Source organism: Aphis gossypii, chromosome 1 (assembly GCF_020184175.1).
Source record: "Aphis gossypii isolate Hap1 chromosome 1, ASM2018417v2, whole genome shotgun sequence".
NCBI lineage: Eukaryota > Metazoa > Arthropoda > Insecta > Hemiptera > Aphididae > Aphis > Aphis gossypii.
The window spans coordinates 55,573,249-55,599,826 of record NC_065530.1 but is presented as its reverse complement, the minus strand read 5'-3'; the positions used below and the strand labels follow the sequence as shown (position 1 = coordinate 55,599,826).

Genomic DNA, 26,578 nt, shown 5'->3' with positions numbered 1-26,578 from the left:
TTTATTAATTGTAATTTGATTCGTGTGATTGGCTGGTCCATTCAAAATATTCTTCTTAACGACTGCAGTCTGAAGTCTATTAGTACACTGTACACTGGCCTACTTCATACTTGACATATATTATTCCGGATAATAATTATACAGGTATTGGTTTGGTCCTATTATAATGGTCCGTCTACTGTACAGTCTATACTCTATAGGTATTAAATTATTTTCTTTGAAGAAGATTTGATGAACAATAATTTTGAACATATTCGAGCATAGTGAAATGTTTACTGTTGCGGAATATAGAGTCTGCTTTAATAATATAATTCCTAGAAAGTACCTACATTTACGGCCATATAGACATTACAAACAAAAACTCATAAAATATATGTTTTTAAAGTACCTATACGGTAGTACAGTTGTTGACATGTTATTATCACGTTTTTATTATTTCTCATTTTTATTTAAGTCAATGGAATATTTTAAAATTGTTGTAAGCGTGTGCACTATGCAGTCTTAGTTTCAGTGAAATATACACTATCAGATAAATCCTACCTATTTTGTCCGTTTTCCATTCCCAAAATCTCTTCTTTATAAATATTAAATACCGAATGTGTCGATAAAATAAATCGATTTAAGATAATATTATGTATTATGTAATTAAATACAGGTATTAAAATATACAATTTAATGATAATTTCACAAAAATTATAATAAATAATCATACTATTATGCAAATAACAATCATTACACTCTATTATGGTATAAATAGTATAAAATAAGTATTTAATAAATCATTTTTCATTTTTCTACTAACATCCATTATACTTATAAGCGATAGCATTTTGAATATTTTGTAAAAAAAAAACAACAAGAAAGTATTTTTAAGTCTTTTGATTTTCTGTTATGTAAAAAGGTTATTTATTTTTCATCTTTATACCTCGATTTTTAAGTTCAACTTTGAAGTAATTTTAATCTATTTTTGTATAATATCTCATACCGCTTGTTTTTCTATCAACATATTGTATATTATTTTCTACTTAATTTTGTTCATCATATTTTTAATTCACGAGATCACAAATTATACCAAACATTATGTATAATTTTTTTTTTTTAAAAATCAACAATTCGTTCTCGAAATTATCCATTTATTTGTATAATTTTGTACACAAACTTATCAGTTATCACATGTCATTCGTTAGTTGATGGTTTTCGTTTATATTTTGTTATTTTTTAGCATATAGATAATTAAATATCTATACCGGCTATACCTATAAAATTAATAATAATCCATATAGTATGCACATGATTAATTTATAAGAAATGTATACTTTACTTTTTATTTTCCGATATTTTATGTGTTTATAAATGTATGATTTATTACTGACGTTAAAACTGTCTGATCTAGACTTTATACTTTATCAGCATAGTAATAATATAATCTTTTTTATTTTTATATCCCACCCCTCATATATTATATCGTAAATAATAAATTATACTGTATATTATCTAATATCATTGTTTATAAATTAAAAACCGCAACAGTTGTGTTGTTTTCATTAGCTTACTACCATATGATCTATTCACTATAAAGTGTATATAGTATAATCCGTATAATAGTAACTTGGACACTTGGTTAAGTTAAAACATTGATTAAATATACATGAATATATATTTAATCAATGGTTAAAGTGTTTAACTATGAATTACGATAATTTATTGAAAAATATTTGGTATATGAGTGTGTAAACATCGTTCATATATGTTATAACATAGTGTTTACTTTCCCATGCCTTTCCTCGGCAGGTATATCTTTTGTGAATTTATGTTGGGGTGCAGGACATTTTTGTTTTAGGGCGTATTATAATAATGGACATGATGTGCGTCACAGTCATATACCTATCAAAACATATTCGATCACACGCGATATTCCAAAAGCCAAAAGGGGAATAATTTTATTAGGGTACCTATATCATCTCGGTTGCTGGGTGTGGTTTCCGTTTCTACGCCGTTTTTTTTTACCTTGTCAGAGTTGAAATTCAAATAGGTATGCCTATTATGGGTAGCCCGTTCTTAAAAATGCATTCCATCTCGAACAAAGCGTAAATTTCGTGAATAATACTACAACTGCCAGGTCATGAGCATAATTAATGTAATATGTATCATAATATTGTGAGGTCTTCCGAGATACAATAATGAGCAGTCCAAAATTGTTATTATATATCTATGGAAATATTATTACTGACGCCTGGCGGGATTACGGGATGTAATAATGCGATAATTATAATAATCAACTACCACCGTATAATAACCTATAAGTGTTATACTTATAGTATAATGACTCGAAATAATGTCACAATTTATTGAATAGTTGTCGATGCATTAGATATACCTGCATAACCACATAGGAAGTAGCCAGTAAGGACTGTGATATTTTTGTCGTATTCTATCATATTGTCTGGTTCATTTAGACCGTACATAATAATAGTCTATTTTGGCGGCCTCTATAACTATTAAATTCCAATTAAAATCTCACTACGAAAAATTGAAAACCGTAAAAATGTTATTTGAAATACTGCATTATATATACTTGAGCCGTAAACGACGTCAATGTTCCATATTATAAAACGTTCGGTAAGAGAAAAAAATGTTCACTATTACAGGTCGTAGATAACTGTAACTGCACTGCGTATTTGTCCATACTCCATTGTCGCAACGGTAACTGGTGGTGTCCGTCAATCAAAGCCAATTTACTATATAGTTCCATCGTCCCTCGTGCCCACTCGTCGCCGCGCCTGCATAGTACACCATAATATGATGTTCTGCAGCGAAAACGATTTTTTTCCATCACTCTAATATCGATACTATATAATATATATATATATATGCTAGACAAGACGTGTTTTATGCGAGTGGAAAAGAAATAATAAAACCAAATCGGTGACCGTTTATTATTATTACTGTTGCCGTATAGTATAGTATGTCTGCAGTCTGTGCACTTAAGTCTATATTGCTGCAAAATTCCTATACACTTAATATACGAACGAACAGAGTCGGTGCACTATTCTGCACTGCGGTAAACCGACTGCGGATCTTGGATAATAATGTACGGTCGTCGAACGATTCTTAGTTCGAGACCTTTAAATATAATATAATTATATTGTATACAGAGTGAATACGTATTAGGCGAAGATCTCGCGTGTTATTTATAATGTTTATTTTCAATGCAAAACGTCTCGTCCGATTTTCGTGATGCACCCTGTATTGTGCACTCGTGTGTGTTTGGATACCAGAATAAAGAAATGGCGAATATTATAATGCCCGATACCGCACGTATATTATGTAATAATATACGTATTAAATAGACAATAGTAAATGGGCAATTACCGTACACTCGTGCCGGTGTGTATGCATTTCAACCGGCGATGCGTTTTATGAACACACGACTCTTACAATATATTCGTAAGACATTGTGTATTGTATAAAATGATATTATTTTATGCCGCCGTATAACGGGAATGGAGACGATAATTAAAGACAATTTAAAAACAACGTGTACATGCGTCATATACGCACTGTTTTGTGTGTAATTAATGGTTATATTACTTATTCCTCAATTATAGACCGCTACCGATCGGATTCAATTACGCACTATACCGCTTTGCTACTGCTGCTGTACGTGTATTTAAATATATATAATAGGTACTCGTTTTGCGTTTATAAGCTAAAAAAAAAACAAATTATACAGTCGTATACCAATATAATAATTATTGTTGTGTAATGCGTTAAACGAGAAATAATTATCCGTATATCTATATATATTCATATAGGTGTATTTATCTATATGACATATTATTATATTAATTTCTCGATTATTTTATTATACAATTATACGGTTTTCAGTAGTATGATCCTAATTATTATTATTCAAATATTGTAAATCGTAAATAATTCATTTAAATAATCCTGATTAAAACGCGTAAAATATGTCGAATTTGATAAAAAAAATTTCCAAAGCACATACGATGATAGTCGATGTTTTACAAAAACAGGTTTGATTAACCTAACTATACGATTATACTATCTGAATTTTATGATTATTTACCGATTTACCATTCTATGTTTCTATATGATACAACTTAAAGCAGATTGCCTTAACGTTTTAGATAATTCTTTATGCTAGCCAGAAATCTAAAATTATAATATTTTTTTATTCTTGTAGAACATTATAATATTATATCGATATGAAAAAAGTATATTAATGTTCAAACTCTCCCCTGGAGCCATAAACCTTATAATTACGCGAATGCGTTTTTATCTAATTAGACTTGTTTTGGCTGATGATGGACAGACCGTGAAGGTTCAAACGTTATTTATTAACTTACCAGATACAGCCAGGTGTTTATATAATATTAACGTGTTTTATGCATGTGTGTACAGTATAATGAAGCTATTATTTCCCCCCTGTGTAATATAGTAGTGTATGGTGTTGATGGAATATTCGACTTCTGTTCTAAACTCAATCTTATAGAAAGAAAAACGTGACTGACATAATATTACATTTATATACAATAATAATATAAGGTACCTACTACTAATTTCTTATTGTCTTATACGTTTAGTTTTTAGTCTCTTTGAGTCAAACACGACATTTTGGGATTTGTCTGATTTGAGGTTGTTAACACATCGATACTACTACTTATGTTATATTATAAATTATAATATATGTTATGCAGGTATTCCTGAGATAATTGGATAGGCGGTCTTTTTTTTTTATTAAGGAAGTTGTTCACTAAAACAATGGTTTAACCAAGTTTAGAATTAATTAAGACGATTGAATTATAATATTTAAAAACAGTATAACCGCTGCTGTTGTTCTATCCGTCATCGTTGAGATACGTCAGTAAAATGATCATTTTATTTTATTTAATAGTTATTTCCTTCTTTAGTATTTATTATTTTATATACACCAAATATATTTGGTTGTACGGTAGGTTAGGCGTATAGTGTATACTGTATACTGCATAAATCACTAGTTTTAAAAATAAAACAGTGAATTACTTAAACGATAACAATTTCAAGCGAATTTATTTTCTATTAACTAATTTGAATGGATGTATTTTCTAGCCTATCGCGTGGACATGATTATATGAAAAGAACCCGTGTCCTGCGGTGCGGGACGCGGGTTCTTTCGTGCATCAATTTATCGTAATTATCTAGAAATTTCGAGTTTCGCCTTTTATACGAAAATTAAGATGTAATAAAAATGGAAAAACTAAAGAATAGTTATATCAGTTATATCTTAGCTTTGTAACTATATAAAGATCGTTTTTGTGTTACAAATACTACAGCGATAATATTATTAAGTTATAACTATCGGTTGTCAATTCTATCAAGATTAAAATTCGATTGTCAAAATACGCATTACGATTGTCGATTACATAATGTTTTGATTACAACATTAAGAACGCGAAATATAGGAACAATAAAATAAACCAAACGCCTACGGCCATCTGCCTCGGAAAACGATATATCAATATTCTTCGGACCTCATAGTAGGGTTCAGAAAGCGTTCAAAAAAACAATACATTAATAATTATTAATTATCGTTCTGTCATACTTTATAGTTACCCGGGGAGTAGCCTGGAAGTTTTCTAACTCCTCCTTTGTAATTTTGTAAATAAAAGTCACGCTTTTCTAATAACATTTGAGTCATATGATTATTATTATTATTATTTTTATTGTTGAAGTAATTTCACTCGAATAATATGGTTGCGTTTTTAAACGTGCCTTTATTATTACTCTACATTTTCCAAACTATATCGACTCGTTTGCGAATTATACGGATGTGGTCTATCCTCTAGAGTCGAGATACGACCGTATCCGGCCGGTCCCTTTGAACGGCCGCATAACCGGAGTCCTAGCTCGACGATTAATAAGTTAACGACCCTTTCCACCACATACACACAATAACATAATCACACGCGCGCCAATTGATGAGGCAGCAGCGTATCGGTTTACACATTATTATTGTCATGTGTATGTGTATATTATTATAATAATAATAATGTAGTCATTACTGAAACGTTTGTCGCGTGTACTCGCGTCGAAAAGCCGAATAGATGTTCATTACGGTTTGTTTTCGTTTTTTTTTTTTTACCCAACACGTCTACAAATATATCATTATAAACGCCTCTCGTACCGATCGATGGTCAATCTCATTGCGGTGCGTTCGGTTGGCGACTCAAACTTGCTTACTTAGAGACGTGCATAATAAAACAGTGTGCAGTGCACTCGAGGGCCCCTGCGGGTTAATGTAAAGTGTATACTTCTGTATAATAATATAGTTTATTGGCGATTTATCCTTGAAAAAATTGTCGTTTCACCTAACTGCAGAAACGAAAAAACGAATCGTCATAGATCAAAAACAATAATTCACAACAACAACAACAATAATAAAAACACTGTAAGGTCGGTCGGTCGGTCGTCGCCGCGTGTCGTTGGACGGCGTGCGCGCGCTCGCGCCGCGTGCCGCGCGGTTGTAGTAGTCGCACATCGTCGCGCTTCAGTCCAGTCCGGTCGGCCGCACGTGTTGCTCGCGTGTTGCCGTCGCCACACGTTTTAGTCGGTAATCCGCGCCCGTCGTGTCTTCATATTAGTCGGTTGTCGCGTCGCAGTAACCGCGAACGGCGAGTGGACAGCGATGATGTTCCACAGTCGAAACCACCATCACAACAACAGCAATACGATCGTGCGTACCGCCGTGGCCGCGGATCCAGCGTCCACCGCGGTGCACGACGGTTTCGCCACGGTCCGCCGGCCGCACCACTACGTCGGCCACAAGCGGCGGCGGGCGGCCGTAGGCTTGCACCTGGAACCGGTCAGCGAGCACGTCGGCGGCGAGCAGCTGCACTCCGGCCCGAGGCCCAAATCGTACACCGGTACGGCCACCGCGCCGCCTCCGCTGCCGTCCGACGTGCCGTGGTGGGAAATCGCGACCCGCCGGCGGCCCAAGAGTTGTGCCGACTTCGGATCCGCGTCGTCGGACTACACCGAAAAGGTGAAATTAATATTAATATCGTACAATTGCAGAACTCGCAAAAAAAAAAAAAACCAAAATTTTTCGTATTATGTCATAAATTTCTACACTACTTTCCCGATTTTTAATTTTTTAAATATATTTTTCCGCTTTTCTGGCGGCGATAGCCGTTACGGTTGTATTCTATATGCATAAAAATAGGTAATGGTCTGTTTGCAAAGAAATGGAAGAGGTTCAGAAATCAGAGGCAAATACTGTTTTTTTTATTTTTTCGAAAAAGATTGTATACAGTCATAATATTTTGCTCGAGTATTGAACACCCAAACGATGTTGGCACTTTGCAACGTATAGTAGCGTATGAGGGATGCACAGCCCATTAATATGTTATGATGGTAGCGCGTTTAAAACCCTGTGGTTCGACAAGGTCAACCATATACCCGCATATACCATTGATGGTCTGTAAATTGTTGTCTTATCTGATGCGCAGACACGTTTTGGAGATTTTGTCGGTCGTCGTCTTGGCGGCAAAATATCCATGTAGGTGATCTGGATTTGTGGTAGGTATATCTATACACAATTCATATAATAATGGTTTACCTTACCCCCCGCGGTCAAATCCGGTGACCGAGCCTGTATGGATGGGACACCTGTCATCGTTATTTTCGATCCTTTTTTTTTTCCGGAAATCCGTCCACCACTGTGCAACCATTGATTGTAAATATAAACACATACTATAAGTATTCTATCGTAACAATTAATCAATGATGCAACATAATATAAAAATATGTTAATAGTATAAATACCGAACACGTAAAAAGCGTGAAAATCCAATTTTTATTATATAAGGTAGGTGCCTTCAACATACAATGATAAAAAATGTTGTTACGAGTGTGTGTCTGACGTACACACACTCGTGTAATGGTGTGCATTATTATTATTATTTTCACGGGTTTATTGTACTTACGATTTAAATTGCTTTTCTTATTTTTTCAAAGCCAATGATTTCGCTATTATGTTTTTGTATTCCGTCAATTGTCAGTCAGTCCTCATTGCTACTACTACGCGTGGTCGCCGTCATTGTCGGTCGGTCGGTATAATACCTATCATATAATAATATGTGAAATGTCGTGTCTAGGGTAACATTATTGTGTATGAAAATCGGTTGGCATTCTATCAAAATCGTAATAAAGACGGATACCGACTGCGATAACGTCGCAATAATATATCGCATTTATATTCGATTTTATATTAATTTTTGATTTATGTTCTTACATCATATAATATCTATAATTATTAATTATTATTTAGTATTGTGAATTATGACGTAAACTATTGGCTAAGCTACGGAATTGTTGTCGTTAATCGTCGGAATGAACCGTTTTTTAATCAAATATTTATAATATTGCACATCAATATATGCGTACAATTTGACGACTATACATAATTTAACATAAAATAAACTCTCACGCACGCTCCCATGTCTGTTTTGGTCCGTACAATATGCATTTTTATTAAGTCGAACAAAGGTAATTTTTTTCATCGTTATTGATGCCCACGTTATAAAGCATTATTTATTATTATTATTATTATTCGTAAAAAAATGTACAACTAATTATTGTTTGTATCGAACATGTGTACTAAAGTGTGTCGTGTTATCATCGACCAATTCATTAGCTCCTCTGCCGCTGTTAGTAGTAATTTGTAGGTCAGTTAATGTGCAAATCTTTTGAATTTTAAATGATTTTAATTTGTGTTTTATCAGCTTTATTAGTTTTGTTGAATGTTGTTTGTGTTCGCTTCGATTGCAAAGAATAACTGGCGATTATATAAACATTAAACATGTCCGAATAATGTAGTAAATTGATGCTGTCGAGCTGTCAAAAAGATACTTCGCACGTGCAGGTGCGTGTACCCGAACAAATAATATTTATATATCGGTCATTGACGAAAATTTGAAAATAATTTATCATTCGCGTATAATCTCTGTATTATTATTTAGTACAATTCATATAACGGTCGGACATGCGTTATAATAAAAAGGACTTGGATCATTATGTTATCTATCTATTCTATTATCAGTTATATTTTCTGAACGTGTATTATAGATATGTACGCATCACTATTGTCTATTGTTGCGATTCACGAACGACTTCTAATAAGGACAGGTTACTACATCGATCATTTTTTTTCATCCGTGTACTTTTAAAATGTATTAAACGTAGGGATATTTTATATAATATTATAGATGTACAAAAATATAAAATAAAAACTTTGATATTTTGAAATTTTTTCGTCGTATCTAAAATCAAATAATATATTATATACAGAGGTATCTATTTTTATTATTGCAAAAAGATTTTATTTAACTCAACCATTTTAGCATACCAAAAATTAGTACTGATTGTCTCAATAGTTCTGACGAATCGACACACTCAGTATAATATTGCCAGGTGTTATTTCTTACAGCAACATGATACAACATGTATGTAGTATTTTATCTGTTTTTCCTCATACCTTCATTTTTAAAAGTTTATCAACATATTTTCAAACGTTCTAAATTGTTTTATTTTTTTTATTTCATAGACTTAAATAGAAACTCGTTTTTATTTTTAACAGTTAATACCTTGTACCAAACTAACTCATCCGTGGATTATATTGCTTAACTATTATTATTAGGTTAATTTTTAATTTTTTAAACTGTTCATAATGTAATGAATATTGATACATTCCCGTTAAAATAATCATTCTGTGTAAAGGAGTGGTCTCAGTGAGTATGTGCATGTATTTCGAAATACATACTTACCACGAATGTGAATAAACTTGAAAGGTACGAAATAAATAGAATTACCTATACGTTTGTTTATAGAGTTATAGGTATACATATAAAGCGGGAATCGTATTTTATATTATTTATTAATAGTAGCCGAAGTCGCAGTATTGCATTGAAAAATAATTTAAATCATAAAATGTGTATATTGTTTTTCCTTAATTATTATGAACTTAAAAAAAGTATGAAAGAACTCTAATTATGATTTAATATATTCCAGTCACATACAATATATTACCTAAAGGCTAAAATGTTTATTATAATATATTGTTATAGCCTATAGGTATATATAGGTTATTGCAATAATTAAGAAATAAATTAACATTTATCTGAAGTTGAATGATTAAAATATCGTAAATGAACGTTTTTGTTTTTAAATCTTTGGTGTTACATTTTCAAATAAATCGCATCACTACAAAAAGTCCAATATAATATGGACTATGATGTATAACAACAACCAATTTGTTTGATTATTTGATTTTTACATTCAATGTTATAATAATATAGTATAACTGTTATAGTACAAGACGTATGACATGGACAAAAATCACTATCACTTTGTCGTGTCTATATTTTACGAGATATTTTAAAATATGCATTTATATGCAATAAATCAATAACTAAATTATATATGTTGAGGTTGTTGACACTTGATCTGTTCTATTACATTAATAATATTATCGTAGTCTGTAATTAATCAGTTATATATATTATATGTATATTATTATTGTATTCAAATTTGAAATTATGTGTTTCATGATAGTTAATTAACAATTGCCGATGACGTTTTCAAGATTAATTTCTAAAATTCTAATCAAATTTTATTATTAGTCACTCGTTGAGATTAAAAAAATTATCTAATTCACAGTGACTATTATATATTTGTACTTCTATAGTGTATAAACACGAGTAACAATAAAAAAAAAGTCTAATGAAATGTTTTAATTATTAATAACGACTATCTAATTAAAGCTCAGTATATCAATCAATGTGTATGAAGTGTTTATCATTTGTAATCTATATTGATCGTATACGAGCAAAAAATATTTAATAATAATAGAATTACTTTTAACATTATTATCACATTTACGTTGACTTTGACTTGAGTTAAATACACTATTATTATTATTATTATTATAAAACTTGTTTCAAGCAAGTTTGATATGATTTATTATTTGTTTAACAACTCTATACTTCCGGGTTGGTTTTTTTTTTAATTTTAATAATATGTACACTGCTATTTTATCTATTGTGTATTAATATATTCGTCGTATATGCTATAATTTTAAATTATCGTATTTCTATCGTAAACTTATCGACAAAAACAATGTTTTATGATTTCTTGTATGATTTAATTAATTTCAAACATGCATATACGTATGTGTAGCTAAGTGCTGCGTGTTATGTTTCCGATAAAATCAAATTTCGTTTATACACCTATACAATAATAATATTATACGTCATTAATGCCATACAATAATAATGGTCTATCTCACAACAACAATGGTATCGTAAAACGAAATCTTTTTTTTTAAGTTTTTTTTTTTTATTTCAAAAGACATGTCAAACAATTATTTTACGACCGCGAGTTTAACAAATTATAAGTATACACATATCTCTTCAACGTGCTATATTTAATGGTCAATACATATAATATATTATAAAGATATAATACAATATAGTACACGATCGATAAGAGAGATGAACAAAATTTAATAATATACATTATACAACTAACATCATCGTCGTGGTCTTAGCAGTAGCGGTCAAATTATATGGACTATTGTGCGCGATTCGTACGTATATATAATATTTTATTATATATATAAAAAAAAAACAGCGTTATATAAAATATCGTTTTGAAATCGTTTTTGTATACATTATAAATTATAATATAGTATAGATTATCATTATGTATATATTATATTATTATTACGTATTTATCGCTACGACGCTGAGTATAATTTTATTTTATTTTTTGTAATTATAACTTTTTTTTTCTATCGCGTTTGGCGTATGTTTTTCGACGACTCGGTGCGTTACTACAACTACACTTAACATTTCTTACATAATATTATTATGAATTATAATATAATATTTATTAGGTATACCGTGTATAGCATATTACCGAGACGGCGAGCATCCATGTCCATGTCCGCCGCGCGTTCCGCATCGGGGAAAATAATAATTTAATGATAACGATTTTGATCGCGAGAAAATTTACGCCGGTGTTCGGAGAAAGTGTTGGAAAAGTAGAAAGCAGTAGCTGAAAATTAATGGATCGGACACACGAAAACGTACCTATACATTATAATAGAAAAAAAATAGTTTTCACTCGCGTGTCCCTTCGTTTAGTTTCGTTGTAGATTCTTTCCTTCTTTATTACCCTCCGTTTTGTAACGAAAATCGCGGCGCATAGTATAAATCAACTTACCCTTTTGGTTTTAATCAATCATATAATATGTGATAAGGATAATGTAATTTTATTAATATACTTCTTTATTTGTATAATAACATATTTTACTACTATATTGTCTTATCTGTGTGTATAATTTTGCATATATATACATAGGATCCGTAGCAGTAGCGGTGTGCGTGCATAGCATGTGCCTTAAACAGATAAAACAGGAAATTGGCCTCGAGGGAACGAGTAATGAATATTAATAATAATAATAGTATTATAATAGTAGTAAAAGGTAGTCGTGGCAGCTGGAAATAGAGGATTCACTCTTCGGTTGGACGAAGACACGCGATATCATAACGTTCAATTATTAGATCAATCATCACACATATATATTGTATATATCGCATTGTATCCTATAAAGCTACTCGTAGTAATGGTTCTATAATTTAGTGATCAATGATCATCGTCATCACATAATATTATTAATATTTATTATTGATACTTGTTAGTATCGTGTCTGTATTATACGGCAGAGAGTATATTGTGTACGAGAAGAAGCTACAAAATAGGTATATATTAATTCCGAGCACGATTATTTACTCCGATTTATCGACGTTTAGACGTTATTAGTGCCGTCGTTAATCTTAGTTTAAATGTAGTTTCCGTTTTCTTTCCTGACAATACGAACAATGATATTTTATTATTTGTTGTGCAAGTGAAATAATGTATCCGAACAGGAACGGATAAACGGTTGCACAGGTACTTGATTCAAATAAACGTGACAAAATACTATACGTTGTTGTACCTACACACATCGATTTATTTTATGTGATGAAGATATTATATAGAGTGGTAGCTGCGTCGTCTGATTTAAGTCTTTGGTAATGATAACGGCCTGGTTAACTTGGGGTGACGGCCGTATAGTTATTGTCTATAGCAGCTTTTTCCAAGAAACTATATAAGAACGACATGGCTTATACGGGACCGTCAATTATAACGGTGAGGTTCTCGCAAGTCCAACAATTTAGTCCGTACAGCATATTATAACTATAGTCATACCGTGCCGTTGTCAAGTGATAAAAAAAAAAAAGTTTAAGGCAACGGTCAGCGAGTCTATGAAATGTCGGAATACGAGGGATGTGCGCGATCTAATTGGTCGACATCCACCGATGCACCGGATCAAAGAGCACCGCGCGACTTATATACCGACAGTGCATTTTTTAATTTAATGCAGTTCACTCACGATTCTTCTTGAAGAACAAACTACCCATTGCCCAACAATATATTCTTCACACATAATATGGTAACAACACACGAATAGACGACAATATTGAGCGTATACACACTACGTGTACAATTACAGAAAAACCACTGCACCTGGTCCGATTTATTAAAGTAATGTTTACACATAGTATAACGTTTACCGTTATGGCGTATAGGTATTTAATGTTTCGTGATTGATCTTTGACGTGTATTTGTAAAAAAATTCGGGGATAACTTTATTAATAAGTTATTATTATGTTTACTTTAAATGAATAAAGGAAATTTACTATACATATATAAAACGAGACAATGGCTAAATTTCGCGTGAGATTATACTACAAAAACTTAATGCTACGACGCAGGAAGGGTCTTCCAGTAACACTGTGTCAGCTTGATTGGGATTGATTACATTTATGTGTGTATATTTTTATTTGTTTAGGTCTCGTGGCCAATTTCGTTTTAAGTAACGTCGAGGGTTATCCGGGAGAGTCTCATAAAAAAAATATTAGATATTTGGGGATGTGGGTGATCTCCATAGATCAATACCATTGTTGGAATGGAATTTTTTACAATGTTTTTATCATTAGGTAAATATAGTTTAATAATACATAAAAGAACCCCAAGATTGGTGTGGGAATACCTCTGCCGACAAAATGGTATGATGTGATGTGCATTATTGCGTGTACTTATATTATATAATACTGCTGTGGCGATGTTTTTATTTTTGCAAGAATTCTGGCTAGTATCGTTTTTTTATTTTTTTCCGCGTATCGCTGAACGGTGTGCGATGTTTGTGTACTTATAGTATGTGACGAGTGGGTGGCTTAAAAACAAAAACAGTTGTGTGTCGTATATGTATTTGCTTTGACTCGCGGATATCGAAACATTCGAAACTGTTTTTTTTTCTATGGTATTATATTACATTTGCATAAATTGTTGTGAAAATGCTTCTCTGCCGGTTAAAAATCTGCTTTGTACTCATGCAGTATTATTAGTTAGGTACAAAATATATTTCCTGTGTACGCCCATTGTAAGACCATTCGTACCGAGTTTTGTCCGTTTTCCGTCACAAGTGTATATGCAATGATTGCGATGACAGTTAGATGGTGTCGTTCTGATTTGTTTCGGATTCAGACCGATCGACAGCGACTATACAGTAAAATATAATAAAAATATTTTTCTATTACTCCACTTGTGCGACGGAATGTTTATAATTATTTTTTTTTTGTACCGTACACTGTGTACTATTTAGTTGTCAATCTATATAAATATTATAGTATTATATACTTATATCCATTTAAAATTTGGCGTTAACTTTGAGGTTTTTCGTCACCCTGTCCTACCTTTTGAAAAAACATTTTTCTAATTCTAGCGTATTTGTTCTGTCAATACGATACTTTATACATGTGTTTTTTTTTACCAACACTATACATATAATATAATAATATTCAGCCACTCGAATGAAACGTTTGCGTCCGGAGAATCTGAACACGTCGATGGTCATCTGGTATTTGGGTTCGTGTGTTGTGTCATCGTTGTGGTTATTTGCGCGCTACCGCAGCAGTAGTAATATGAGGATTGGCGAAATATTTCGTATCTATTTAGAAGCAGTTTTCTAGTATATGTGTGTAATGAGTGTACTCTTCTATTATATTAATCAAGGTGGATATATATATATATATCCACCTTGATATTAATATAAAATAGTATATACTATAGATATTTTAGTATAATATTATATAATATGTATTTATATAATAAAATATAAACCTAACCACTATTCTAAATTTAAATTTTATGTGTTTTGTAGTTTTTGAGAAGTAGCGATGAGTGAGATGTGAGTGAGTGGTATTTGAATTTTGTATAATATACTTATAAAAGATTACAGTTATTAGGTATATTAATAAATTATACTAGGAACGGCTGGGACTTCCTCTCCATGTACATATTATATCGACCTCATCGACAACACCGCTGGCTCAAGATTGTATGTATCATATTGTATGTGGAAATGTTTCCACTTTAACGAGTATTAAACGACCAAACCAAAATCTTATTAGTTATTAATTATTAGTACTCGATACGGAATTTGATAAAATATTATATAAAAGTGATAAAAACGTTTTTCTCTTACGATATGTGTATGATTTTATGTTATAAAATATTGTAGGTAGTATACGATATCTATATATTATAATTTATAAACATTATAAATTATTATACATACGCATGTAGCCGTCAAGAGTAATTATATTATGCTTTAAAAATAGAAGCGGTTCAAGTGCTCTGCTTCGTGGCGGTGTTCGAGATTTGAAGATAGGTCTAATATTTTGTAATGGACAAGAAGGATCATTATTATTTTATTAGACATTATAGTAATGATATTTACTCTATAATAATGTTATAATATTCGATGGCAGAACACAGTTGCGCCTAGTGTTTTCGTGCCCGAGCTCTGACGTCCCTCGAAACTTACATCCTCCTAACCATCGTGTAATATAGTATAATACTATTACTTATTAGTATTACTTTACCATATGCTTTAATATAGTATTATACTGACATACTGCATATATGACGTATAGTAGTATAGTATTTATGTACAATACACAATTTGTATAATAATTAAAACGTGTAACAGTTACGGATGATAAATTTGTTTGATTTTACAATTTATGAATAAGTATATGTTCGTGTTATAATTAATGATTCCCAATGATTCCCAACTAAAAAGCGACACGTGATACTGCCACGCATCGTCAATATTAAAAATTATATTCTATGCCTACCAACGACTGTGCGCCACCTATAATCGGTAAATTAATATAGGTACTTGTTAAGTTTTAAGATACCCAAAATTTTACTGATTTAATCGGATTTATATTTTTAAAACCTAAGTCATATTTCTTTAGTAGGATAAAATCTATACTACCATTAATACTTTATTTTACTCTATGTTAATAAATAAAATCAATTTTAATAAATTCCATTATACTAATAATGGATCATAAACCAATAAATATTTTATGAAAAAAAAATATAAATTAATACTTATTACGCATATTATGTGGGTATATAACTGATAAAATATAACATAGTTTATCCCTCTGTACCTATAGTCTCAAATTATAATATTATCTAACTCTGCAAACGTCTTGTATATGGTTTAACAATATTTGTGTGAAAGTGTGTACACTATGTACACTGAACCGATGTTTTCCACGTGCGACAATTTGTTTTATTTGCCTGAATCCGGTTGCTTCTGTCGAGAATGTTTATTTATGTTGTGGCATTTGTTTATTTGTAATGCTTTTTTTTTTTATTAGGTTAAATGTCCTGCTAACAATAATTTTAACGTTCACTAAATTGTGTTTTTATTCGACGTTGACGATTTGTTTGATTTTTGTCAATTATCATGTATAGAGTACGGTGTAGTCGATATATAGACAACTTTTGTCAATTTTATGTATTTACGCTATGATCTGTTTGATCTGTGTAGTTTTTTGATTTTTGACACTTGAAAAAAAATTGAGGTATTTCACGTTCGTCTTATACGAGGTGTTATACTGCTACGACGATTGTTACTGCAGATGAGTCTGTGTGAATGAATTCAACCGGTAATAAGTAATAACTATTTACTTGTAAGTCAACGACTGCAGTTGGGTGCGACGAAGGCTAACGACAATTTATTCGTTTTCCTCGATTCCTCAGTTGCAGTATTCAACGTGGAATAAATATTATAAATTATAATACATTATGATCCGGCGTATTTTTTGACCTATATATATGTTGTTTTTGAATTACTCACCGTGTAAATTCGACAGCACAAATAATAATAATCATCGTCAAAGAGTAAAATATCGGTTCGCATTGAAACGAAATGCAATTGGAGCGAATAAAAATTAAAACACATTGATCGTTGTTTTCGATGAAACGACGTTTTCGAATGCAATTAATTGCTACGATTTGTTATGATTTTATAGGCCTAGTCGTTACTACAACCGTAAATGACGTTCAAAAATATTTGATTTTTTTCCAGAATTAAAATATTAATATCCGATAATTTGTTTTTCGAATTTCAATAATTATTATAATATTATTATAATCCCACAAATATTTATATATTTAAATTTTAATAATAGATAAACATATTTGTGTGTATACTGTGTTATTATTGTTTACATCATTCCTAATCTATTGTCGAACAACGTTGTAATATAAATTCAGCTTTTACATGAAAATAAACGACTTTAGCGTACATTCACTATCAATAATAATTGAAACATAATATGAGACGTAATATTATTGCTTGCGATATGGGTGCATTGTCGTGGTATGTAATATCTATTTGAAATAATTGTGAATGCATTTTCGATAGTTACGGTTATTATTTTTGAATTATGAATACGCAGAAATACAGCGTTATGTAAAAATTAAATACGATAATCACCCTATTTTTATAATCTGCCATTTTCGCGTAATATTCATAATATTCTCTGTGTAATTATCACAGCATTATACCTATACAGCAGGATTGTTTGAATCAATTGCTTCATGTCTAAACGGAACGGGTGGGTGTCAAATTGTAAGACCTCAACACAAATATATTTTACTCTAATATCATGTAAAAGAAAGAAACGTGTACTTATATAAATTTAATTATATTATTTAAAAAATATTTAAAATTAATTATAATATTATGATTAATAAACATTATTATTTATTATTGTTCTAGGCGCACGTGGTGTCTGCGTTCGAACAGTCTTTATCGAATATGACTCAGAGGCTACAACAGTTGACAGCTACGGCCGAGAAAAAGGTTAATATTATATTTCATTAGTTTTCAACCCTCGCTATAAATTCAGACAAAGTTTTAATTTCAAACAATGATATTTAAAAAAAAAATGCGTTTATTATTAATTATTAATTGTCGTTAAACCGTTTGCTTTTCCACTTATAGGATCACGAGCTACACGAACTGCGTCAAACTGTCGAAATGTTGAGGAAACAAAGCGCCGCCGAGTCGGGAAATCATCCAAACGGCGGCATCGGTAATAACCACCAAAGGCGGCACACGATCAATTCCGTCGCCGATTCTAGCACTGGTAAATTACTCGTTCTTTCGGTGATCTGCACTGACCACTAAAACTATTTGTAACTTGTAACCACCCCCTTCTGTCATCTTTAGGTAATAACATTTCACGTCAACTGTCGACAGATTCGGTTTCAAGTTTGAATTCCTTGTCGTCAGCGTGCAGTGCGTCCAGTTCGGCACAGCAATCCGAAGCCGATAAGAAGAAGAAAAGAGGATGGGTACGACCAAACATATCCGTATGATCACTAGATTTTAATCGATGATAGGTGTTAAAAAAATTTAAGAGAAACTCCCCATTCCCCTATACATAGCTATTATTATTATTTACAACACTCCTATATTATTACAATGGACCAATATGAAAATTTTGCACGGGATAGGTTTTTCTCTTTTGTTTTGACACCTTTCGATTTTGAACTGCGTTTACACAACAGATGGATAGTATACTTTATAATAACTTTTTTTCAATTGAAATTGTAGTTGCGCAGCTCATTTAGCAAGGCCTTCTCTCGATCTAAAAAGAATCGCAGCAATTCATTGTCAGATGCCGAAGAAGCGCATATCGCACGAAACCATCAGAGCGCTTTTCTATCTGACATGTCTGCACCGTCATCACCGATGCTCAATACTCCACATTCAAATGGATTGGGATTCAAGAACAGCCATTCATCTACGACGTAAGTGCTTAAGATTTTGTGTTTAATGGTTTAATAGTTATACTTATTATGTTTTTTTTTTTTTTATCAATATTTCTAGGAGTTTATACGATTGTGATCGAGCTGAACACGATTCAAGTCCAGAAATGGTGGAGCAACTGAGAAAACAGCTCAGAGAAAAAGATCTCGTTCTTACTGATATTAGATTAGAAGCTTTAAGTTCAGCACATCAACTTGAATCCTTAAAGGACACAGTGATTAAAATGAGGGTATAATATTATTATTTTAATAGCTTTTCATGTTTTTTTTTTGCCTATTTCTTGTGAGTATATTTCAGTATTGAAATAATTTTTACAGGATGAAATGTTGAACTTGAAGCAAGACAATGAGAGATTACAAAAAATTGTAACAAATCAATCCCTTCAGTCCAGTTGTAGTTCTTTACAGTCTCCTCCTATATCAAACCACACTCAAAGTAAATTTTTAAATAATGAATAAAGACAATTTGTGATGTTAACATATATTGTGATGTTTTTTATTAGGTGATGAAGGAACAGAAGCGTTATTATCTTCAGTAGATTCAGATGCCATGTTGGTCCAACTTAACGTATTCCTTGGTAGTCATGGAAGTTACAACAAGTATAAAGAAAATAAGACTAAAACATGCATAATATCTTCATTACCCATTTCACCAAAATCAAAGTGGGATATGGTCGATCACCTTGTTGTTAAAGGATTCAAAGTAAGAATCTTATATTTATTACAAATAATAATAACCTCCTTTCTTTTATTCTTGAATATCATTCTAAACTTTATTCATTTGAATTCTTTTAAGGATTATGTGGAACGTATTGATCCAATGACTAAACTGGGACTATGTGTCGACTCAATATGGAGCTATCATGTTGATGATATAATACGATATATATCAAATACAAAAGAATATAAGCCTCCTGATAAGTCTCCATACGAATGTATGACTAATGGTTCAAATATTTCTATTTGTCTCAAAGGTGCCATGCATTCAGGAAGTTTAGACGCTTTAGCATTTGATACTCTCATACCAAAAAGTATTCTCCAGAGGTACTAATTGTTTTTGATTAAATAAAAAAAATATATTTACATAAAAAGAAACTTTTTATACATTTGCTGTATACTAGCAGTGGCCAACCTAAATGATCTTGCGAGCTAATTTTGAAAATGTATTTAAAATCTATGGATCACATACAAAATGATATATCCTTATATTAAATGTAGGCCCAGTACAAAATAAATATGATTTATGAAATCAAAATATTTTGTTGAAGTATGGTAAATCTCACAGATCATATATTATCCAAAGCTGTGGGTTGGTTATCTCTGCTTATTATGTTATGTTTTAGTTATTTTTATTGGAGTTTAAAAAAACTTCAATTACCTACCTATTTATGTACCTATTTTACTTATTGTATAGTGTTTAAAACACTTACAGAATAAAAAATAATTATGTACTTTTTTATATTTTTAGATATGTTTCTTTATTAAGCGAACATCATAGAATAATATTGTGTGGACCTAGCGGTACTGGCAAGTCTTATTTATCGAATAAACTTGCTGAGTTTCTAGTAATGAAAATGGGAAAAGAATGCAATTCTTCAACTATAGTTACTTTCAGGTTAGACTTATTACTATTAGTATTTGTAATATATTTTACAGCAAAAAATAATAATTTAAAATATTATTTTAGTGTTGATGAAACAAATAATAAAAATTTGCAACAATATTTGTCTGAAATATCAGATCAAGCTGACAGTGACTCTTCTCAAATTCCATGTGTTGTGATCTTAGACAATTTACACAAAGCATTGTCTTTACCAGATGTGTTCAATGGTTTTCAAAGTCCAAAATGTCCTTATATAATAGGAACTATTAACCAGTCAACATGTTCAACAACTAGTCTTCAATTACATCACAACTTCAGATGGGTACTTTGTGCTAACCACATGGAACCAATGAAAGGATTCCTTGGTCGTCATTTGAGACGTAAACTTGTAGAACACGAATGTCGACTTGGTCAAAGGAATGCGCAGCTTAAACGTATTGTAGAATGGATTCCTGAAGTTAGAAATCATTTGAATCAATTGCTCGAGATCCATAGTTCATCTGAAGTTACATTAGGTGATTTTCACAAGAAAATATTGTATTATTTTTACAAATAATGTACATACTTCTAATTTTTTTTTTACATGTTTTAGGACCTATTTTATTTGTTTCGTGTCCAATGGATTTAGAAACATCTCAAATGTGGTTTTCAGATTTATGGAATTATTCTTTAGTTCCATATGTAATGGACATGATTCGTGAAGGCATTAGATTGTATGGAAAAAGAGCAGCATGGAAAGATCCAGCTTCATTTGTCATTCAATCATATCCTTGGTCTAATTCAGTGCATAAAACTATAGAAACGTTCATTAGAATTCGCCCAGAAGATGTTGGTTATGACATAGAACAGGATAATGACCCATTGGTATAGTTGAATAATTATTTATCATAATGGCGAGGACTTTATGTATTTACAATTATTTCATTTATACATATTATGCACATATGCATACATCATTAATTTTATTTATATTTAAAATATACTTACCAAATATTAAAAAAAAAGCTGTACATTAAATTTAAATAAAGCATTTTTAAGTTAAAGTATATAATATAAATGTTATTACCTCAATTTAATGTTAAATAAGATCAACAATATTATACTGTGATTTTATTAACAATTTTTTGAAGTAAAAATATTATTTGTGTCTATTTGCTCACAAATTATTAAATCATAAATACAAATACATAAAGTACCAGTTCAGTTTATTATATATAATTAATAATTTTTAATGAAATTAATTTTAATAAATGTACTATATTTTAATTTAGCTAAATATGTTGATGACTCTTCGAGAAGCTGCAAATTACTCTAGTCCTCAAAATGACACTGACATTAGCTTGCCTAATAATAATGGAACTTTAGCAACTTTGTGAATGTACTCATAAAATATATTTGTTTGTGATTTTATAATTTATTATAGTTTTTAAGTTGTGTTTACCAAAATGTATTACTTTTTGGTAATCAAGTCCTAAAGACATTATGTTTACCAAATAATAATAATAAATTTAAATGCCCTTATAAGTGGCAGTATATTATTACTTAAAAATGAGAAAAAGAATACATTTCTAAGCTCAACATTTTATAATAAACCAATTTATTTTTATATTTTTAATATTTCCATTTGGCACAGACAATAAATTTTGTTTTCAAAAGACTAAATGACTGCCTTTTAAGTTTTTTTAAATACATTTTTTCTATACTATTATAAAAAGAATACAAATACAATGTGCTCAAAGACAGTCATGGTTATTTTTAAAACAAATTTAACAATTCAAAAAAAATTACATTATTTATTTATTTAAATATATTATCTTATTTAAACCGTCCGAAAATGTACTTTTATAATAATTAAAATACACAATAATTTTTCCCCTATAAAATCAATCTAAATCTTTGTATTGATTATAATTCTTTAAATTATTGATTATTTGCTAGTCTAATGTTTCCAGATATTTAAATGAAAAATATAACATCTTTATTAGTTGATAAGAAAAATATGTAAAAATTGTTTACTAAATCTAAATTTCCTGGTGCTTTCTTACTATTGTTTATTTGCGTATTATTACTTGTTAATAATTAAATCTGTAGATAATTACCTTGCTTAATAAACTGTTGTTGTTAATATTAAAAATTGCTTTTGTATTTATAAACAATATTATTCTGTATTAATATGTTGTATGTTTTTTTTTATATATATATATCATGTAGTACAAATTTTTATTTGTTAATAAAAACAAAATAAATTATTCTTTCTAGTTTGTACTATCAGACTTGTAATTGTTGTACTTTCTATTATGATTCCTAAATACTATGTATTATAGTTTTCCAAATATTTTATTCCAAGTTTGACTTAAATTTTATGTTTTTTCTTTTTAATAACAACAAGCAAATAAATAGGTAATACCTAATACAAAAAAATGAAATTATAATAATTTTTACTCTTACGTTATCATATATCTGAGTATTTGTTGCATAAGTATGATATATATTGATATGTATTAGCTGATGAAAAATTCTACAAAAAAAATAATAATTAAAATCTGATTATATCGTAATAATGTTTAATACTCATTAATCATTTCTTACCAGAGTTGTATTATTTTCTTATATACCTATTGAATTAATGCGTCTCCTCTGAGTGTGTGCTTTTAAATATTACAGTACCATTGTTTTGCTCTTTATAGTTTTCCTCATCATCAATTGTATTGGAACTATCTTGTGTCCAACTTATTAATTGCTGTTGAATAGAAACTAATTTTTCAGAATTCATTGTTGAATTTGATGAAAAAACGCTAGTGTCACTAAATATGGTCAAACTTGAATGGAAAATACTCAATTCATTCATTTTATGATCGTAATCATTTAGTTTGTTAGAAGATTTTGTCGAAGAATTTATACTTGATATGCTATCTTCTTCTCTGTTATTATTCTGTGATTCCACATACGAACTGTTCACATCATTTTCTCCTGTATTATAATACTCTAAACTTGAATCTTCTTCTACTTCATTATGATACATTTTCTTACTTTGATTATGCTTCATTACTGTTTGTGTTTGTGATGTCCCATTGAAATCAGAAAATAAAATGTCATTGAAAGCTTCATTGATCCTAGTCCAAGATTCTGAAGTTGATTTTTTAACATTGTATTTAATCTGTTTTGGGTTTGATATATTTATGTTCATTGATGGACTTGTTATTAATTTTTTAACCCATTTATTCTTTTTGATAAGTGAAATATTTTTTTTAAGCTTTTCACTTAAACTTTGTCTTATTACATTAGTACTCTTTTCTTTTTTTAAATCTAATACTTTGTAATCGATTTTTTTGAAATTATTTTCAAAATAAATCGAATTTGTATTTCTATTGCTATTTATTTTTACTTTTCTATTATGTGATTTGTCTTGACTTGACTTTGATGCATTATTTAAACTAGAATTATTTAATTTTGCATTATAATTTTCATGTTGAAAATAATTGGGGTCCCCACTAATAAATTGTATTTCACTCTGATTGATGTTTGATATGTCTCCATTTTGTATACTTAATAATGTTTGTTGTGAAGTATTAAACATTTCAAAACCACTAAGTTCTAATATTTTTGGAATTGCCACTATTTGTTTGTTATCTAGAACAATATTATTTTTTGGAATATTTTGTACTAAGACACTGTCTCTGTTACAAAATGAATCAGTTGACAAATTATGATTTTCTTCTTGAATTGGTGTTTTAATTGGACTTAGTAACGGGCTATCATTAAAACTGTATACTTTTTTAGAGTTTGGAGTACTACAAATAATTTCCAGATTCGCTTTAGATGCTGTAGAATTTATACTACTATATTGTGCATCTAGATAAATAAAAATGTATGTTATATCCTTATACATTGGAAACCAAGTTACCAACTAAATAAATACATTAAAAGTACCTGGCTTTATTCCTATTGAATGATGAACATTGCATGATAATGGTTTTTTTTCATTTTTTGGATACTTTACAGGATAATAAGGCTTATACTTTTTATAAGCATTTAAAAAACATCTAAAAATAGGTAAAAATATCAATCTACAATATTTTTAAATTATATAATAGTTATTAAATTTATTGAATTATATATTTAAGTTATCAACAAAAATTTAAATACTTAAAAAATAATAAGTCACATAAAATATAATATATTATAGGTTACATTGTAATAGGTACCCAATAGCCATATTGCTTAAGTTATATTATAAATAACCTAATTGAATTGAACTTTTTTTTAACTGTATACAAATAATACAAAATAAATACAAAAGAATATTTTTTAACTTCATGATACTGTTTAATAAACCTAATTTTTTTATCAACCAAATACCTTTATGGTTTTACCTAGATACAAGATACTTGCCTATATGCAATTATAAAATTATAAAATTATCATAAATACGTCTTCAGGTTTACCTCTAAAGTCAAAGTGACAATTTATCTTCTCTCAAGGGCGTCTCTGGCACTGTTTTCAAGGGGGGGGGCGACTTATTGATATAATTTAAAAAAAAAAACCAAAAATACAAAAATGTATATGTTAACCTATTTAAACAACTAGGAGCGCTATTCTAAAATGTTTAATTATTTTACTTTATTCGGTGTACACTTTTTGTATCATAATTACATATAATTACGAAAATATTAAAGTAGGTACTATTAAATAGAAATAAAAACAGAGGCTCTGGGGAGGGCGATCGCCCTATCGCCCCCCCCCCCCCAGAAATACGCCCTTGTCTTCTCTACTAGGTATTCTACTATTTCAAAAGCGTCGGGAAAAACCACTTAAGTGACAGAAAAACGGAAAATTTACGCAACACGTTTTTGACAAAATCAATTTGTATTGTTGTAACTTTGTAAGTCAAAAACTAATCTTAATAATTGAAATTTTCACCAAATGTTTATAGGTATACATATAAGGGTTATCTATATTATATACCTACACGGTTAAATTTTCAAAATATTTTAAATTGTTAACACCTCAGAAACTCTGAAGACTTAATCAGTGGCGTAATGTAGTCATGTTTATACGAGAGGATGAACTTTTACATTTTACCTATAACCTTTACCTATAAATTCAGAAGTATCTCATTTCAGTACAATAAATGTATATAGGTACCTATCTACACATGTGACACGGAAATAAATAATTACAAAATATTCAATAATATAAAATAATATCAGTAAATAAATTTAATTAACCATTTTTTTTTTTTTAAAAAAAATAAGGTCAATGAGGGACACGACACCCAAATCCCCCCACCATATTACGCCACTGAAGACTATACTATGCATTCGTGAGAGCAATATTGGAATATAAGTAATACAAGTTACAACTCATCTTTCCTAAACTCTATAGTCTATAGTGCAGCTATGGTTTCTATTATTATTAGCCATTAGGTAACTTAAGAGTCTTACGAAGGTCTACACTCTATATTATCTAATATATACGTATTAGGTACGTATACATATTTTTGAGGGTTGCCATTTTGCCAATTATGTTCTTTAAATAATCGATTTTCTAGTAGCTCTTATAATTGACACTTCTATGCTTAGTTTCTTAAGCCTACCGTAATTTATAGGCTCAAAACTAATTTAACTTTTATTATGAACGTGCTAAATAGCGAAATCGATTCTCCTG

At 30.1% G+C, this 26,578-nt stretch overlaps 2 protein-coding genes across 12 annotated transcripts in view; one reads left to right on the top strand and one right to left on the bottom strand.

Annotated features, from left to right (window-relative positions):
- LOC114127075 (protein sickie) overlaps positions 1–23,184 on the top strand; it is an 81,931-nt gene extending 58,747 nt beyond the window's left edge. For 7 of the 11 annotated variants that reach the window (XM_027991196.2, XM_027991197.2, XM_050207261.1 and 4 more), the window contains 12 exons: positions 18,254–18,337; positions 18,479–18,623; positions 18,707–18,849; positions 19,094–19,290; positions 19,370–19,538; positions 19,627–19,744; positions 19,812–20,011; positions 20,105–20,352; positions 20,777–20,923; positions 20,996–21,426; positions 21,504–21,775; positions 22,183–23,184. In XM_027991196.2, coding sequence (XP_027846997.1) covers positions 18,254–18,337; positions 18,479–18,623; positions 18,707–18,849; positions 19,094–19,290; positions 19,370–19,538; positions 19,627–19,744; positions 19,812–20,011; positions 20,105–20,352; positions 20,777–20,923; positions 20,996–21,426; positions 21,504–21,775; positions 22,183–22,287 — 2,259 coding nt within the window. In that variant the 3' untranslated portion in view covers positions 22,288–23,184. The remainder of the gene's footprint in view (positions 1–18,253; positions 18,338–18,478; positions 18,624–18,706; positions 18,850–19,093; positions 19,291–19,369; positions 19,539–19,626; positions 19,745–19,811; positions 20,012–20,104; positions 20,353–20,776; positions 20,924–20,995; positions 21,427–21,503; positions 21,776–22,182) is intronic. The other 4 variants (XM_050207293.1, XM_050207259.1, XM_050207275.1 and 1 more) reach the window with 3 other exon arrangements.
- LOC114127068 (PCI domain-containing protein 2) overlaps positions 1–26,578 on the bottom strand; it is a 564,778-nt gene that overhangs the window by 495,708 nt on the left and 42,492 nt on the right. The window lies entirely within an intron of this gene.